This window comes from Bubalus bubalis, chromosome 1 (assembly GCF_019923935.1).
Source record: "Bubalus bubalis isolate 160015118507 breed Murrah chromosome 1, NDDB_SH_1, whole genome shotgun sequence".
NCBI classification, from domain to species: Eukaryota; Metazoa; Chordata; class Mammalia; order Artiodactyla; family Bovidae; genus Bubalus; species Bubalus bubalis.
In genome coordinates, this window is record NC_059157.1 from 66,454,751 (window position 1) to 66,472,550 (window position 17,800).

Below are 17,800 nucleotides of genomic sequence, written 5' to 3' on the forward strand. Positions count from 1 at the left end.
ATTGATATTTGAGCCTACTAATGAAAACACTGCAACATAAAACTTACATCTTGTCTTTTCTAATGTATAATTAACTGACTCCTCACAAAGGTATCATATGAAATGTTTCACATTAAATGCAAGAAATACTTATAACTTAACCAGAGCATAAAATCAGTATTTGAGAAAAACAAGCACGATATTCATAATTATGTGACTGAGTTTCACTTTAGGAGGAAAAAATATATATGTATATCTATTGATATATATAAAAACTCAAACTCATGAATGAGATTTTTAAAAAGAGTTATTACCTCCCCCCAGAGTTCTCTAATGAATCTTTATAAAACGAAGGTCCCACATTACCAAAAAGTTCTTCCTTATACAAAGATTTATTACTGGCTTCTCTCTTAGAAGGAATATGAGCTTTTAAACAATTCATTTTTCTCAATTCAACTGTTACACACCACTTTTTAAGCCATATCTAATCTTACTAAGATATGTGTTAACTTGGATAGGTTGAGTCCAATCAATCACTGACTCCCTGATTATCAAGGTCTACCACCTCTGAAGTTCAAACTGAGTCTCCAATCAGAACCAGCATAATCTTCACCTTCCACAATCCCTTCTGTTGGTTCTAGCTCACCTGACATAGTTATGCAGGAGTAAAGCAGTGGCAGTTGTACTCATCAACTACCATAAACTTTCAACAATCTGACCTAGAGTACAGCAAACAGGTTTGTAAAGAACCTGCATGAAGAGTGGGGTTGAGTGGGAAGATAAAGCAATTCTTACTATGACTGCCCAAAGACAGATAAGTAAGTATAAGCAACTTGCTTTTATCAAAATAGCCCTAAATATAACACAAACTTACTGTTATACATTTCCACAGCTAGAAGTTTTTTGAAGAGCATCTAGGACAAGTGATTTACCTTTAAAATGTTGAAACTAAGGTCTAGGAAGCATAAATAAATCGCTGCAAAGCCATATGAAGATAACCAAACTTAACACAAAAAGCTAGTTATAAACATCCATACTACCTGTAGTGGGTTAAATTGAGGCCAGTCAAAATATATGTCCACTTGGAACCTCAGAATGTGACTATATTTGGAAAAAGTGTCTCTACAGATGTAAAGAAACTATGGCTCTTAAGATGAGACCATTCTGGATTAAGACAGGCCCTAAATCCAGTGATGGGTACTCTTGTAAGAGGTGGGGGGTAGGCGGAAGGAGCAGGCACACAGACATACAGGGGGTAAGGTCATATCAACAGAGAGAGATTGGAACCACAAGCCAAGCAACACCAGGAATCACGAGATGGTAGAGGCAAGGAAGGACTATCTCTGAGGGCCACTGGAGCAAGCACGGCTCATTCGGCCAACACCTTTATTTTGAACTTCTGGCTTCTAGAACTATGGGAGAATCATTCTCTGTTACTTTGAAATCACTTAGTTTGTGGTCATTTGTTATGGCTGTCCTAACTAATACAATACCTTAAAATGACTTGCCAGATTTTTCTATAATGTTACTTACCCTGCAAGGCTATATCTGACAAGAAAGAAAAAGGTTTCCTAGTTATCCAATGCTCTTCGGAAGAAAATGTCCGGGTGGGGAGGTAAAATTGAAAACAACAACAAACATAAGCAAATTCTGATATGACCACCTTTTATATTCATTTATCTTTGCCATTAAAAGCATTTTTTAAAAAGCACAGGAAAGGCAGTGGCAAAATCAGACATCTTTCAGAACTCTCTGCCAAAGACCCTCTCCACACATCCAGAAAACAGATGTATATGCAAGTACTACAACAACTACACTGCAAATGTAGTGGAATTTTTAAAATCTCAAGTATCCAGGTTCAATGCAGGATACTGGATGCTTGGGGCTGGTGCACTGGGACGACCCAGAGGGATGGTATGGGGAGGGAGGAGGGAGGAGGGAGGAGGGTTCAGGATGGGGAACACATGTATACCTGTGGCGGATTCATTTCGATATTTGGCAAAACTAATACAATATTGTAAAGTCTAAAAATAAAATAAAATTAAAAAAATAAATAAATAAAATAAAATCTAAAATAAAATAAAATAAAATCTCAAGTATCCTCTTTATTTTCTGCCCATTACATTACTATCATCTTATTCAATATTGTTACTATTATCCTCTGCTACTTTCTTTGCTCCTCTTCTGCTTTCCTTTAATTTCTCTAACTTCTCAAATTATATGTAAAAATGTTGGTATGTTTGTAGACATTTTCTACTTTTATAGGAAAATTTCCAATATTCTTTTTAATAAATTGATAAAAAGTAACCAAACAGCACTACATAAAGATTGGGAAATAAAAGAAACAGGGACAAAGTTAATACCATTCAGAAACAAAGTTAATATCATTGAGAAACCCTTTCTGAGTAGGAATTTCTGCCAGCAAAAACAGGCATATCAAAAGCATGTATACTATATGACATTGGGTTATCACACCTTGGTGAAGATTTTTAATTACACACTTATGAACGTTTTTCATTTTACCTGTTACTTTCATTTAGTAATTTTAATTAAAATTACAGCTTGATTTATCATATACTATCAAGATCACTGTTTTCTAATTTAAAAGTAAATCTTCCAAATAATCATATTTTAATTGGTTCCAACTTATTCTTATAAAAATAAGAATTGTTTTGATAATAGAAATGTTATTTTCATGTATCTTTTAAAAACACTGCTTAAGGAAGAAAAAATTAAAATAGAAATAGTTAACAAATAAGCACAAAAAAGCTACCTGCTGGGAGTCATTTGATTTGAAAGCATCTTTAAGAATCTCAACTGCTCTTGATGGATCAACATATTTCCTTTTAGTACCAACAAGAAGTGCAAATAGATATCGAAGCTCACGCATAAAAGGCAAATTCCGATGCTCCTATTGAAAAAAGAAAGAAAAATTCTTAAGTGAAATTAAATTTTTTACTGGTAAAGGGATACTCATTTGAAAATTAACCAGAAATTTAACTAATATAGCTTAAGAATGAGTCCAGCATCATATTATAAAAAAAGAAGAGTGTTGGTTTCAGCTAGGAGTCAGAAAGGACTCAAACATGGAAACAGCAGAGCATCTAGCTTAAGCTCACAATTTTAGCATAAATGCCATATATTCACAGCAAATCATGTCATTACCCAGCCAAGAATATCCTCATTTATGTCTGTTTATTATAATTCTTCCCATTCAGCAAAGCCCAGCTGCTGCTGAGAACAGCAATAACAAGAGCCAACATTCAATGAGTGTTTAATCACGTACCAGGCACTATTTAAGTACTTTACCCTCAATAAACCCATTTAAGCAAAAAATCCCTCCTCCACCATGAAGTCTTCCCAGGCCCCTCCAAGTCAATGATCTTGTCAAACTCCACATCAACTGAAATTAACATTTTTCATTTAGGAATGAATCACTAACTGAAACTGTTATGTGATAATCCTAATTATCAGACTAACATTAGTCAAATAAGAATGTATCATTCTTCCAGGGTTCCTTTTGCAAGTTCACTTTTATTTTTTGATAAACTGTTAAGTTTCTCAAAGACAAGAATATCTGTATATCCTTCACAACTTTTTGCTACATAAAACAAGCATTCAATTCTTTCTGGTTGATTAAACCAAATACTCCAGATGGAACAAAAACAATCGAATATCATAAATAATTCATTTTAAAATAAGAAAATGTTTTATAAGATTGTAATTCACCTATCTTAGTGAAACATGATAACAAATCAGACACGTAGTTGTTACTATGGTTAGCTCTTGAAATAAAAATTTTAACAAAGCTTATATACACCATTTAAATATTAGAAAAAACTTTCAAGTTTGCAGTTTTGTAGGCATGTGTATGTGTGTACAGTTGATGCCCAGTATCAATTAATACAGAAACAGCTGCTCTCAAAATGCATCAAAAAAGGAGTCTTAAGAAATAGATGTAAGGAAACAAAACTGATTCCAAATATTTATCTAATTTAAAAACTACAAATCCACTACAGCAATGAGAAAGTACATAAAGTCTAACATAAAAATGCTAAGTTTTAGAAAACATTTAAAAAAACATGGATTTTATTTAAGCATAATAAATTCTATCATCTATGATAAAGAATAAATGCAAAAGTTTTAAATAAGATAAAAAAACTAATTCATGATTTTTCTGTGGTACTATTTCACAACAAGGGTTTCAAGACTGTAAATACTAACAATTTTAATCCACAAAGTAATTTTCAGAAATACCCTTAATTTCTTGTGCTCAATCTCTTCATTTATCACTATACCTACAGCAAAAACAGCTTGAGACATTCCTTGCCAAGTAACAAAGATGAAAAAAAAATGACTTTTGAAAATTAAGTGAAAATCTGCTAAGAAGTAAATGTGAAAGTTAAATACACTAATAAAACATTCTTTGCTCTTGGCCAATTTCAAAAGACAAAATTAGTGAATGCTGTTAAGACTAGCCACTATATGTGCCTAAATTATGAAAATATCACCACATATAGAAACTATTCAAATATGATTCTTTATCTTTTAACAGATTTACCAATATATAACTGATGTACAATATACTATATATTAGTGTACAATTTTACAAGCTTCACATATGTATACATCCATGACTGTATCACCACAATCAGTACCTGCATATCACCCCCAAAACTTTCTTCATCCCTCACTCCCCTCCCTAATCATTCCCAAGCAACCATGGTTACTCTGTATTTTCCAGAGATTTATATACATCAAAATTATACTCCACGTACTCATTTTAGTCTGGTTTCCTGCAATCAGCATAATTATTTTGACCTTCACTCGTATGTACAATACATTCCATTTTGTTGCTGAGTGGGATCCCACTGTGTGGGCAGAACACAACTTATTTATACATTAAGCTGTTCCAGCTGCTGCAGATATTATTGGATGTGGCTTTGTGTGGACATATGCTCTCATTCCTTTTGAGTCAAGAACCGCAAGGAATTGGTGAGGCTGTATGGTATACGTTTTTAAGAAAAAAACAATTTTCCAAAGGCACTACATATGCCAGTGAATATGTAAAATTTATATGGAAAATCAAGGGATATGGAACAGCCATAGCAGTTTTACATGTATGTAATATTCTACATATTCAGTGGTAGTGGAACGAAAGTTCTAGGTCCACATTCTAGGTTCACATTCACACTTGGATATGGGCTGTATTTTTTAACTTTAGTTCTTCTAGTGGCATCTCTAGTTAAAATTTTCATTAGTCCTAATTTAGACCAGTAACATCAAGCATCTTTTAATGTAGTTATTTTCAATGTTTATCTTCTTTGGTGTTGCAATCTGTTGAGATAGGTTATTTGTCTTACTACTGAATTGTACAAATTCTGTATATATTTTACATATAATTCCCTTTTGTGACACGTTTTGCTATTATATTCTCCAAATCTGTGGTGTGCCTTTTTAATTAATCTGTATGAATTTTTCAAAAACAAACTTTTCATTTTGATGAAGTCCAATTTATTAAAGTTTCCTTGTTTAATTTGTGCCAGTTTGTTGTGGAACTTAAAAAATCTTTTCTTAATTCAGAACCCTAAAATCTTCTGTTTTATCCATGAATTTTTATAGTTTTAGTTCTTTGTTTTAGGTCTATAGTTCATTACATTTTTTTCATATATAATGTCTTGTAGAGGCTGAAAAGTATTTTTCTTCCTATGACATCATTAGTTCAAAAGATTTTCCTTTGTTCACTCAATTTTTGGGGCAACTTTGATTAAAACCAATTGCCCCTATGTGTATGTTATATTTCTGCACACTCTACTGTCTCCTAATGATCTATATGACTATCTTTTCACCAATAACATAATGTCTTGATCACTGTAGCCTGATAATTCTTCTAACACTGCCTTTCTTTTTAAAACTGCTATGGCTATTCCATATCCCTTGATTTTCCATATAAATTTTACAATCTGCCAACTCCTATGAAAATGCCAACCAAAACTGTAACTGTACTGCACTCATTCCATAAGCTGGGGACAATTGATATCCTAACAATACTTACTCAGCTGATTCATAAACATAGTATATCTCTCTACTTCTTTAATTTTTCCCAGTGATCTTCTGTAGTTTTCTGTATCTTTTATCTACTTTCCCTCTAATATTCCATCTTTTATGCTCTTACATAATCATTTTTTAATTTCTATTTCCAATTGTGTGTTGCTGGTACTAAGAAATATAATTGATTTTTAAAATAATTTGGTTATTTATTTTTGGCTGTGCTGGGGCTTTGTTGCTGCATGGACTTTTCTCTAGTTGTGGCGAGTGGGGCTACTCTCCAGTTGCAATACACAGGCTCTAGGGCATGTAAGCTCAGTAGGTGGGGCACTGGGGCTTTGTTACTCTGCAGCATGTGGGATCCTCCCAGATCAGAGATTGAACCCATGTCTCCTGCACTGGCAGTCAGATTCTTTACCACTGAGCCACCAGGGAAGCCTCTACAATTGATTTTTGCATGTTTGCCTCGTACCATGTAACACTGCTAAATGATCTGACCCCTTGATTCTAGCACCTATTTTTTGGTCGAGTACTTAGGATTTTCTACATAGACAATCAGTCATATACACCAAAAGACAGCTTTGTTTCTTCCTTTCCAATTTGTCTGCTTATTTCTTTTTCTTGCCATATAGCACTGGTTGAGATCGCTAATGTTTAATAAAAAAGTAGTGAGGCCTGACATCCTTGCTTGTCCCTGATCTTTGAAGAAAAGGATTGTCTTTCACCATTAAGTATTATAAATATTTGCAGGTTTCTCATAAATGAGCTTCATCAAGATAAAAAGGTTTCTTTCTATTCCTAGCTACTGAGAGAGATTTTGCCATAAATAGATATAGTTTTTGTCAAATCCTTTTTCTTCATCTATTGAGCTAGTCTTATGGCTTTTCTTGTCTAAATTGTTACTATGATGAATTATATTCATTTCCAAACACTAAACCAATCTTTCAGCCCTGAACAAATACAACTTGTCAATGAGGTATTGTCCTTTACATGTATTGCATCGTTCAACTTGCCCCAATTCTGACAATTTTTCCTTCTATTATTCATAAGGAATATTGGTCTATAGTTTTCTTTTCTTGAAATATATATTTCTACTTTTGGTTTCAGTGTAATGTTGGTCTCACAGGGTAAATTTGCAAGTTTTATTTCTTCAATTTTCTGAGAAAACTTGTAGAGAATTGGTATTATTTCTTCCTTAAATGTGTGGTATAACTCACCAATAACTTTATTGCTATTGATTTTATTTTTTGGTGCATAAGTTCAAAACTAAAAAATTAATTTAATATAGAAATACACAGCTTATCTTTTCATCAGTTACATTCAATAGCCTTTGGCTTTCAAAATATTTGTCTGTTGTTTATAATATTCCATTATTCTCTTTTACTGTCTGCAGAATATGCAGTAATGTGCACCTCTTTCATTTATTTTGGTTATTTGTTTCTTCTCTTTTCTTGCTCAGTCTACCTAGAAGTTTATCAGTTTTACCAATATTCTTAAGAAGTAGCCTGTGATTCCATTAATTTTTCTTTAGTTTCCCTGATGTCTATTTCATAGATTCACGCTCTTATCTTTATTATTTCCTTTCTTCTTCTTTCAAATTAATGATCTTTTTTTTTCTAATTTTCTGACATAATCTAATGCCACTAATTTGAAACTCTATTTTCTAATAAGGCATTTAGTTCATATATTTTCCATTAACCACTGCTTTTAGCTACAGCTATCTAATTTTGATACATCATTTTAATTTTTATTCAGTTCAGAACACCCTGAAATTTCCATTTTGATTTGTTCATTGTTCCTGGGGTTATTTAGAAGTGTAAATAATTTCCAAATACTGTGGGGATTTTCTAGATATCTTTCTGTTGTTGATTTCTAACTTAATTTCACTGTGGTTGGAAAACATAATCCATACGCCTTGAATCCTTAAAAATTTGCTAAAACTTGTAAATCCAGCTTCTGTTACACCTTCACGGCTAAAGACAAAAATTCCAGAATGCCTCTTTTTATTTTAAAATTCAAAACTCCCTCAGATATTTGCTCAATAATATATTTATGGTATTAACCCCAAATCATTTCCTTCTCATATGCTTCTCACTTCTGAGTAGAGAGAATATTGTTTATTTGAAAACATTCACCCTAAATCAAGGCTTTAAATAATATAACCTTATGATTAATAAGGTTATTAATTATATGGTGATTACCTCTAAATATTATAAGCTTATGCCTCTTTGTTTTGCCAACATTTAATATATGCTTTCCCATCAGTTCGTGGTTTTTTAACCCAAAAGAGATTATGTGTGGGAATGGGGAAGGATGAGATGTTTACAGTGAGAATCTATCTTTAAATTTCTAATAGTCTCCCAGTTCTCCTAGACATTAAGATTACAAATAGCACAAATAAATATGGATGTATAAAATTAGTTTCAGCCTCTAGAAGCAATAAACAAGTCTATTCAAATGCAAATTGATTTCAAAGACTTCATTTCATTCTATCAATCAATAGACATATAATGCTTGCTGCAATTTTAAATTGCTAATAAAAAAATATCCTGCTCAATAATGTATGCAAATACATCTCTGTGATTTGATCAAAGTGAACCTTCAGTGTTTACTGCTACTCAGACTTTTCAGACTCAGTGTAGCAGTAAACACTAGATGAGTTTGCTATAAATTGATTATTAAATAATAAGTGACTTAAGGTTACACTGACACCTTTTTGAAACCTGTGCCTTTTATCACGTCAATTGAATTGAACGGTAACACTAATCAGTGGCTACCTCTAAATCTCACATGTTAGCTTCAACGTTGTCAAGTTACAGTATGTATTGCTGTCATCATGTGAAATTAAAGGAATATCCAATTTGTAGAACAATCTTTTATAAAACTGCATTGTATTCTTATTGAGTGATTTTTCCCAATGGCAGTAATTATTATTAAAATTATTTTATTTTCTTAAACTAAAGGGATACCTAGACATGCAGACCCTTCCATTAAGAGAAATTTCCCTAGAAAGGTGTTAAAAGATTGGATTCATACATTTCTCTAGTATTCAGCTAAACATTCTCATGACCCCAAACTCTAGTACATAGGCATTGATATCAAGTAAGATTATAAAACTAAGTAGCTCTTATTCAATTATTTAAAGAATAAAAGAAAGCTAAACTCTGTAAAGTACTAAAATCCAGGAACAAAAAAGAAGTTAAGATACAATAGGGAAAAAAAGATACTTATGAACATCTAACTGCAAGTAATAATTCTAAATAATCATGTAAATTATAAATAAACTTTAACCAAAACATCAAAAGAAAGAACTAACCAAATCGTTAACAGAGGCAATAGTCCATAAAGTTTCATGTAAAAACTGTTATGACTGAAAGGGGTTTGCTTAATTTCTCTGGAAGTATAAGTAGTTGGTCAGGTGATCTTAGATCCCTTCTGAAAATGGTTTTCAATTAATTTGACACTTATGGCTAAAGATTACAGCCCAAAAAGCTGGTTAAAAATCAAATTATAGTCCCATCAGCTTGCATTATAAATGTTTTACATTTATAATGTTTGCAGGAAAAATTGTTATCAAAATGATAGACTAAAAAGAAAACACAATAATGTATCATTACAACTAACAAAAGATCACAAAAAGTTCAACACTTTACTGAAACCTAAAACTTTTCACTTCTTTGTCTTTGTCTTTATGGCTAGTTTCTTTATGATAAGATCATTATGTCTTACAGTCAAGCATATCATCTCCATAATTAATCTTTTTCATTAAGTATGAATTTCTGAATGTGAATCAGTCCTATCTTTTGAAAAGCTAATATGAACAATATAACTAGCAATAGCTGACACCTGGTACTGACTATTGAGAGTTAACTCATAGGTAGGTTGATATGGAGTCTGGGCTCTCAAGGAGGAGAAAGGGGTCTGGGGCTCTAAAGGAGGAGACAGAGACAAAATGTTTTTTTCTACATTGCTTGGTTTTAGTCACATGTTTTTTCTTAAACTCTTGAGTTGTTATGACAACAATCTTTAAGACTAACTTTATACAATAAAACAACTCATCTTGCTCAAAGGTATGTTTCTCCTTAGGGAAGTTCTGTGGCTCAGTTGGTAAAGCGTCTGCCCGCAATCAGGAGACCCAGGTTCAATCCCTGGGTCAGGAAGATCCCCTGGAGGAGGAAATGGCAACCCACTCCAGTACTCTTTCTTGCCTGGAGAATTTCCATGGACTGAGGAGTCTGGTGGGCTACAGTCCATGGACTCACAAAGAGTGGGACATGACTGAGCGACTTCACTTTCACTTTCTTTACACAATAAAACAACTCATCTTGCTCAAAGGTATGTTTTTCCTTAAAGTGAAAGTGAAGTGTTTTTCCTTAATGAAAAACAATTGATTATGTACTAATCAAAAACACTTGATTATGTACTAATGATTATATAACAATGTATCCTGCTCAAGGACATGTTTCTTCTTTTTAACAAGAACCTTCTGACTAATTTGGTATCTTAAGACATGTGTTGTGGGAGTGGGTCTGGTAAGACCTTTCTTTTGTTCTAATCTTCTTAATTTCAGATGTTTGTTGTGGGAGTGAGTCTGGTAAAAGCATATAAGGCCTGGATAAGACTAGCAAGTGGGGCACTCTCTGTTCCCCTTCTGATGTCTATGTCAGAAGCATTCTCTGTCCCTTTTCACTGTAATAAAACTTCTGCCACACAAAAGCTCTGAGTGATAAAGCTTGGTCCCTGGTCCTGAACCTAAATCTTCTTCAGGACAACTTTAACTGTAAGCTACCACTATGTACCAGGTACTTCTAAGCTCTTTAATGTTTTGTTATCTCGTTTAATTCTCACAGAAACTCTATAAAACAATTGCTGTCATTATTTTCGATTTTCAGATAAGAAAACTGAGTAGCTACTAGATCAAGTAACTAGCTCTAGGTCCAGAACCCGGGCAATGTGGCTCTGACTTCTGTGCTCTCTGTCACATTACACTGCCTAACAATATTAGAAATTGTAGATTCACACTGCAAAAATAGGGTAAAGCTAAACTTTTAAAGAGTTCGTCTACAGAAATAAATGAAAAATGTTTGATTTCCACACACTTTTTGAGGAGGAAAGACCCTGAATTGTAAATGATAGCCTATTAGTCTAACATTCTAAAAAGAAGAAAAAAGCAATTACTAAAATGAAACAAAAAAATTGGCCTATTACTGACACACATGTGTAGAAAAATTCATATTTACAATATACCGACCAAGAATAATAAGTTACTGTTGTAGTTGAGATTAACAGGTTGACATTCAAATTTGACAGTGCTTCAGATTTGATTTCACAAATATCCCAAAAGCAAACTTTCCCCCATGGCTCAGCAGGTAAGAATCCACCTTTACTGTGAGAGACACAGGAGACATGGGTTCCACCCCTGGGTTGGGAAGATCCTTTAGAATAGGAAATGGCAACCGACTCCTGGAAAATTCTATGGACAGAGGAGCCTGGCAGGCTGCAGTCCATGGGGTTGCAAAGGGTTAGGCACAATGAGGCACATGGCATGGCACCAAAAGCAAACACAAAAGAATATACTCGACTTGAAAATCTTTCATAATTTTACCTTTTGGTTTCGGGGTAAATCTTGAACATTTGATGGAGGCTTGTAATTCAGAACTAATCTTCTGAATTCCAAAAGATTGAATAATGACTGAAAAAGAACAACAATTTAAGATAACCAAAGGGAAAATTCTATTAACAGAACTATAAAAATATGACTAGTCTGAGAGATTCGTTTTATATACAGAATATTTCCCACTAACACAAGAAGGCCTATTTTCTCCCTGAGAAAAAGTCACACTTCTTTTATTTTGACATATTCCTGATCATTAACAATATTTACTGTATTGCAAAGCAGAAAATTACACTTGGACAACACAAAAAATATAATATGTATTATTAAAAGTTTTCTATGTGCCTAAACAGTTTCCTCAAAATTAAATGTATACAAATGCAAACTCAAGAACTTTTTCAACATGTTATGTACAATGAGTTTTCTAGAGGTATCAATTCTACAAAAATACAGTACAAATAAATCTATAGGCCAGATGCTAGGTTATAGAGACTCAAAGAAATTATGTATTATCACTAATGGTCAAGGAGACACAGCTTAGGAAGGAAACAATATTTAATTAAAACAACAGCAGTGTCACGCAAAGATACAGTAATACTGATCACATAGAGTATAATGAAAGCATATGGAAAGATGCTCATGGAAAAGTCTCCTGGAGCTACCCTTTTAAACTATAGTTTGCAATCCATTAATGTCAAGATAAATATCAACTCTAAAAAATGAAATAAAATGTAATGTAAAATATAAGAACATGTCACAAAGAATAAATTTACCAGAATATTATTTATAAAATTTTCATTGGTGAAATTCTCATATGTTCTCATATGTATGTGTAAAGTGTTTTACAATGTAAAATGTATTCCTTTCTGTGAGTCATAGTTTATGAAGTTCAAAAATCATTGTACAGGAGGCAATGATGCATTACAATCTTAGTAAAAGATGGGCTAGCCAACTTGCTAGGAAATAAACATAGCATTATAAGCCAATAAGAAAACAAAAATTTGTTTAGTATTGGATTTTGGGAAAACTGGTCCACTATAAATAGAGTCAGATACAGATATATAGAGATGCAAATCAAAGACCTATATATGAAAGGTAAAACCATAAAACTGATAATTGTGACCTGAAGTATTTTAGTAAACAATATGAACATATTCATTTACTCATTCTTTTAACAAACATTTATGGAGCACCCACTACATGCCAGACACAGGGAAGACAGGCAACAGAGAATAAAACATACCAAGTCGTCTCCGCCTTTAATACTATCTTGTGATTGCAAATTAAAACAATGAGAGTACATGTTATAAACTAGAAAGAATGTGAATACAATAATAGACCAAAATTAGAAACTTAAGAAGCATTTAAAAGCCAAAGGAAAAAGAAGTATAAAACAAAATATGAATAGTAATAGAAGTGGCGAGTCTGAGGGCATAGAAGAAAAAGGAGTAGAGAAAGCCTTCAAACACAGTTGTGCATCAGAGTAACAGCAGAGCTTTTTTTTTTAATTTATTTATTTATTTTTTTACTTTACAATATTGTATTGGATCTGCCACACATCAACACGAATCTGCCATGGGCGTACACGTGTTCCCCATCCTGAACCCCCCTCCCACATCCCTCCCCGTACCATCCCTCCGGGTCATCCCAGTGCACCAGCCCCAAGCATCCTGTATCGAACCTGGACTGGCGATTCGTTTCTTATATGATATTATACGTGTTTCAGTGCCATAGTTGTGCATCAGAGTAACAGCAGAGCTTTAAAAAATGTTTATGTACAGAATTTCTCAACAAAGATATAAAGTACCAGAGATTCTGAAGTACATCAATCAATTACTGGCAAATTTCATGAAGGAGATTAGTAAAGGTTGGAGGTTGCCACATCCAAAGAAGGTAAGGGCAGGAAAATAATCTTTATATTTAGCAGTTGGGAAGTCGCCTTTCCAATAAAATGGTAGGGTAGCAGCAATGAGTCCTAAAGAAATGGGATAAAAGTAGAGGTCAAAGTATGGACTGTTCTTACAAGGGATTTATATAGGAAAAAGAATGACAAATCTAAAGAGGCTCAATCCACTTCTATGCTCCGAGCTCCCACTGAAAAATATTTTTTCTTCTTTTTGAACACCCTTTAGATTTCCCCTGGTGTGGGTCTTTCTGGTAACAAATTATTTCAGCTTCTGCTAAGCTCAAAATTGTGGAGGTTTTCATTTTCAAAAGACTTTTACTAGTTATAGAACTTGAGATGGCCGGTTATCTTTTCCCAGCACATTAAAGATAGCATTTCTGTTGAGAAGCCAACTGTCAGTCTTATTTTTGCTCCTTTATTGAAGCAATATATCTTTTTCCAACTGGCTACTTTTAGGGTTTTCTCGGTCTTGAGTTTTTTCTATTTTACTATGATGTACTTTTGTGCAGTACTCTTTATGTTCATACTACTTGGTTCCTATTGCTTCCCGAATCTGTGGCTTGATTTCTTTCATCAAGTTAGAATATTCTTTGTCATCTCTTCTAATACTGTTTTTATCCTACTTCCTTTTTAGTTTCCCTCTGGAACCACAAATAAATTGTGTTAGTACAATTTACTCCATGTCCAAAATATCTCTTCTATGCTCTCATCTGTATTTCATGGCTTTAGTGTGAAAATGTTCCTCAAACTGACCAGTTGACTAATTCTCTGGTCATGCTGTGTATCCTTCAGATGTGTCTAATATGCTGAAAAATTCATCCCGATACCCTAACTTAAGATATTTTTCGGCTCTAAAATTTTTTTGTAGTTCTTAGTTTTTTATCAAAAATTCTTAATTATGCTTCTAATTCCTTAAGCATATTAGTAGTTATATAACAAACCATTCAATTTTAACTTTTCACTACATAGTTATATTTCTAATTATTCATTATTTTCTCTTAATTTGGGGACATGTCTTATTTTCTGATATGACCAATTATGAATGATTGAGTGTTAGGCACTGTATGTAAAAAACTGGAGAAAGTTCAAAGCTCAAGATGGTATTATCTTTCACTAAAATGTACATTTCCTTCTGGCAGGCAGCAAGACTAAAACATTTGCAATCCTATATTACCTTGATCCAATCAATTATGAGATGATCTTAAGCTGGGATTCACAAGTTATAAAGCCTGGCCTCTTCTCAATTCTCAGTTAATCCTAGAGTCTAGCCCTTTAGAATTCAACTGAAAATTTCAGGTGTTTCCAAGGCTTTCAAGCTTGTGTGAAATTCTGCTTAGCTTCCAGGCAATCAGCAGCAACTTCTGAAATTGCCTCAAAGATCAGTTCAGTTCAGTTCAGTCGCTCAGTCATGTCGGATTCTTTCAGACTCCATGGACTGCAGCACGCCAGACTTCCCTATCCATCACCAACTCCCGGAGTTGACTCAAACTCATGTTCATCGAGTTGGTGTTGCCATTTAACCATCTTATCCTCTGTTGTACCCTTCTCCTCCCACCTTCCATCTTTCCCAGCATCAGGGTCTTTTCCCAATGAGTCATTTCTTCGCATCAGGTGGTCAAAGTACTAGAGTTTCAGCTTTAGCATCAGTCCTTCCAATGTATTCAGGACTGATTTCCTTTAGGATGGACTGGTTAAATCTCCTTGCAGCCCAAGGGACTCTCAAGAGTCTTCTCTAACACCATAGTTCAAAAGCATCAATTGTTTGGCGCTCAGCTTTCTCTATAGTCCAACTCTCACATCCACACATGACTACTGGAAAACCCATAGCTTTGACTAGAAGGACCTTTGTTGGCAAAGTAATGTTTCTGCTTTTTAATGTGCTGTCTATGTTGGTCATAGTTTTTCTCCCAAGGAGTAGGTGTCTTTTAATTTCACGGCTGCATTCACCATCTGCAGTGATTTTGGAGCCCCCCAAAATAAAGCCTCTGTTTTCATTGTTTCCCCATGTATCTGGCATGAAGTGATGGCACCAGATGCCATGATCTTCGTTTTCTGAATGTTGAGCTTTAAGCCAACTTTTTCACTCTCCTCTTTCACTTTCATCAAGAGGCTCTTTAGTTCTTCTTTGCTTTCTGCCGTAAGTATGGTGTCATCTGCATATCTGAGGTTATTGATATTTCTCCCAGCAATCTTGATTCTAGCTTTTGCTTCATCCGGTCCAGCAATTCTCAATGATGTAGTCTGCATATAAGTTAAATAAGCAAGGTGACAATATATAGCCTTGATGTACTCCTTTTCCTATTTGGAACCAGTCTATTGTTCCATGTCCAGTTCTAACTGTTGCTTCTTGACCTGCATACAGATTTCTCAGGAGGCAGGTCAGGTGGTCTGGTATCCCATTTCTAAGAATTTTCCACAGTTTGTTGTGATCCACACAGTCAAAGGCTTTGGCAAAGTCAATAAAGCAGAAGTAGATGTTTTCTCAAAGATAAAACAGCCCAAAATGTGAAGCTTACTCTCTGAAAATTCTGTTCTCTCAAAGTGTAGCCTCAAAATTCCTCAATGCTTTAGGGCTTACAACACCTTCAAAATGCTGGTTTCATCTTTGTTTTTAAGACTCCAGCAATATATGACCAAGTGGATGGCTGAAAAGAACTTAATATGCCATTACCCAAAGCAGAATTTATGACCATGGATTATCACAACAAATTACAGGAACTCATTTTAAGTCCCAATCTATATTCTACATCGGGCATAGTAATATTGGTCAACGTATTTCTTCATAAGGGGTGGTCAAGTCTAATCGCCACTACTGTCTAAATTACATTTGTGAGTCATACACATTGAAAACAGTATCCTTTTATTGAGCTCAAAGCCAATATCTGAATTCTGAAATCTGTTAAGAATGCGGCTAAACTCATGGAAGGTGCGAGTTTAAATACATAATTTATGGAAAACAAAAAAAGCGATGACAAGAGAGCAGGAGATATAAACTCTCTATGATGAAAGATACTAAGGAAAACCAACATAAATTCTCCTTCGTGGATTATTAATACTTAAAAATGAAATAGTAACAAATAAGTTTCAAAGTGTGAGAAAAACAGAGTGGCCTGATTAAAAGATGAAAGTTTGTATACAGAGCAATTAAATCCCAATGGCCTGCCCAGACAGAGAGGCACCAGACAACTACTCTCTCCTTCTGTGGAATGTAGGAAAATGTAGACTTTGGATAAAACTGAACTTAACTGACTCAGGTTCATAAACCTTATCATCCAATCCACAACTCTTCTGAGGATGAAAAAGGGCTCTACAATGAATTAGTAAGTGCTGACGCATCTACAACAGGAATAAACTGGGACTGTGCCAGGCAAACCGAGAAGCAGAAGCACCTTGCTTCTGAGCATCTCAGAGGATTCCAGATGGGAATGGTGCTAAGGGTCATGAGAACTCATGAATTACTTGAACTTAACACCCCAAACTAGAGAGAGGAATAGAGTAGAAAAAGCAGCCCCAATCAGTACCATCTACATAAAAGTTGCTTTTGAACAGGATAAAAATAATCCTGAATAGTTAATGGTTGATACCCAATCTAAAGACAGGCTGATATTGTTAGCATCCAAAAGATTATGTAAGCCACTCTCTGCACAATTTCTTTTTGCTAACAATCCCTTCCTGATATCCTGTTCCTCTTTTCTTCCAAAATACTTAGGTCTCAGTACTTAAAGGAACAAGTACAACAAAGCTGTACCTTCTGTAGCTTACCCCCATCACCTACTCTGAAGTTAGAGGTTTATGATTCCTGTAAACTATAATCGGTAGAAATACTTTTAAAGAAGAGAATTCCCAGTTGCTTCACACTAGTCTTGCCAACTAAGTAAATTCCATCCCTGAGAAAATTTTTGTAACTGAAACTTTACAGTGCATTTATGTCACAATTTGAACAAGTTCCAACTTGCTTTGAAAAAAAATTTTTAAACTTCCCAACACTAATACAGATTTCCTACCCAAAGTTCCTTTCATAAGTGAAAAGTTCCAGTTATTATGATAAACATATTTTAGATGTCTGCTGAATTAAGTAAATGTCAAGGGATGAAAAAATAAAGTATTTCAATTACTAGAAGTGAAAATTAAAAGCTACTTTAAATGGTTTAAGAGATTTTAAAGTTACATTCAAAAACAAAACAATGTCAGCACTAGACAATTTTTTTTGCCATCCACAATTTCCTAAACTGAAGCTTACTGTTTTTCTACAT

The 17,800-nt window shown here is 34.0% G+C and overlaps 1 protein-coding gene across 7 annotated transcripts in view; it reads right to left on the minus strand.

Moving 5' to 3' along the window:
- Positions 1-17,800, minus strand: part of USP25 (ubiquitin specific peptidase 25) — a 164,343-nt gene that overhangs the window by 85,417 nt on the left and 61,126 nt on the right. For all 7 annotated transcript variants that reach the window (XM_025282229.3, XM_025282221.3, XM_025282223.3 and 4 more), the window contains 2 exons: positions 11,633-11,719; positions 2,753-2,890 (listed from right to left, as the gene is read on the minus strand). In XM_025282229.3, coding sequence (XP_025138014.1) covers positions 2,753-2,890; positions 11,633-11,719 — 225 coding nt within the window. The remainder of the gene's footprint in view (positions 1-2,752; positions 2,891-11,632; positions 11,720-17,800) is intronic.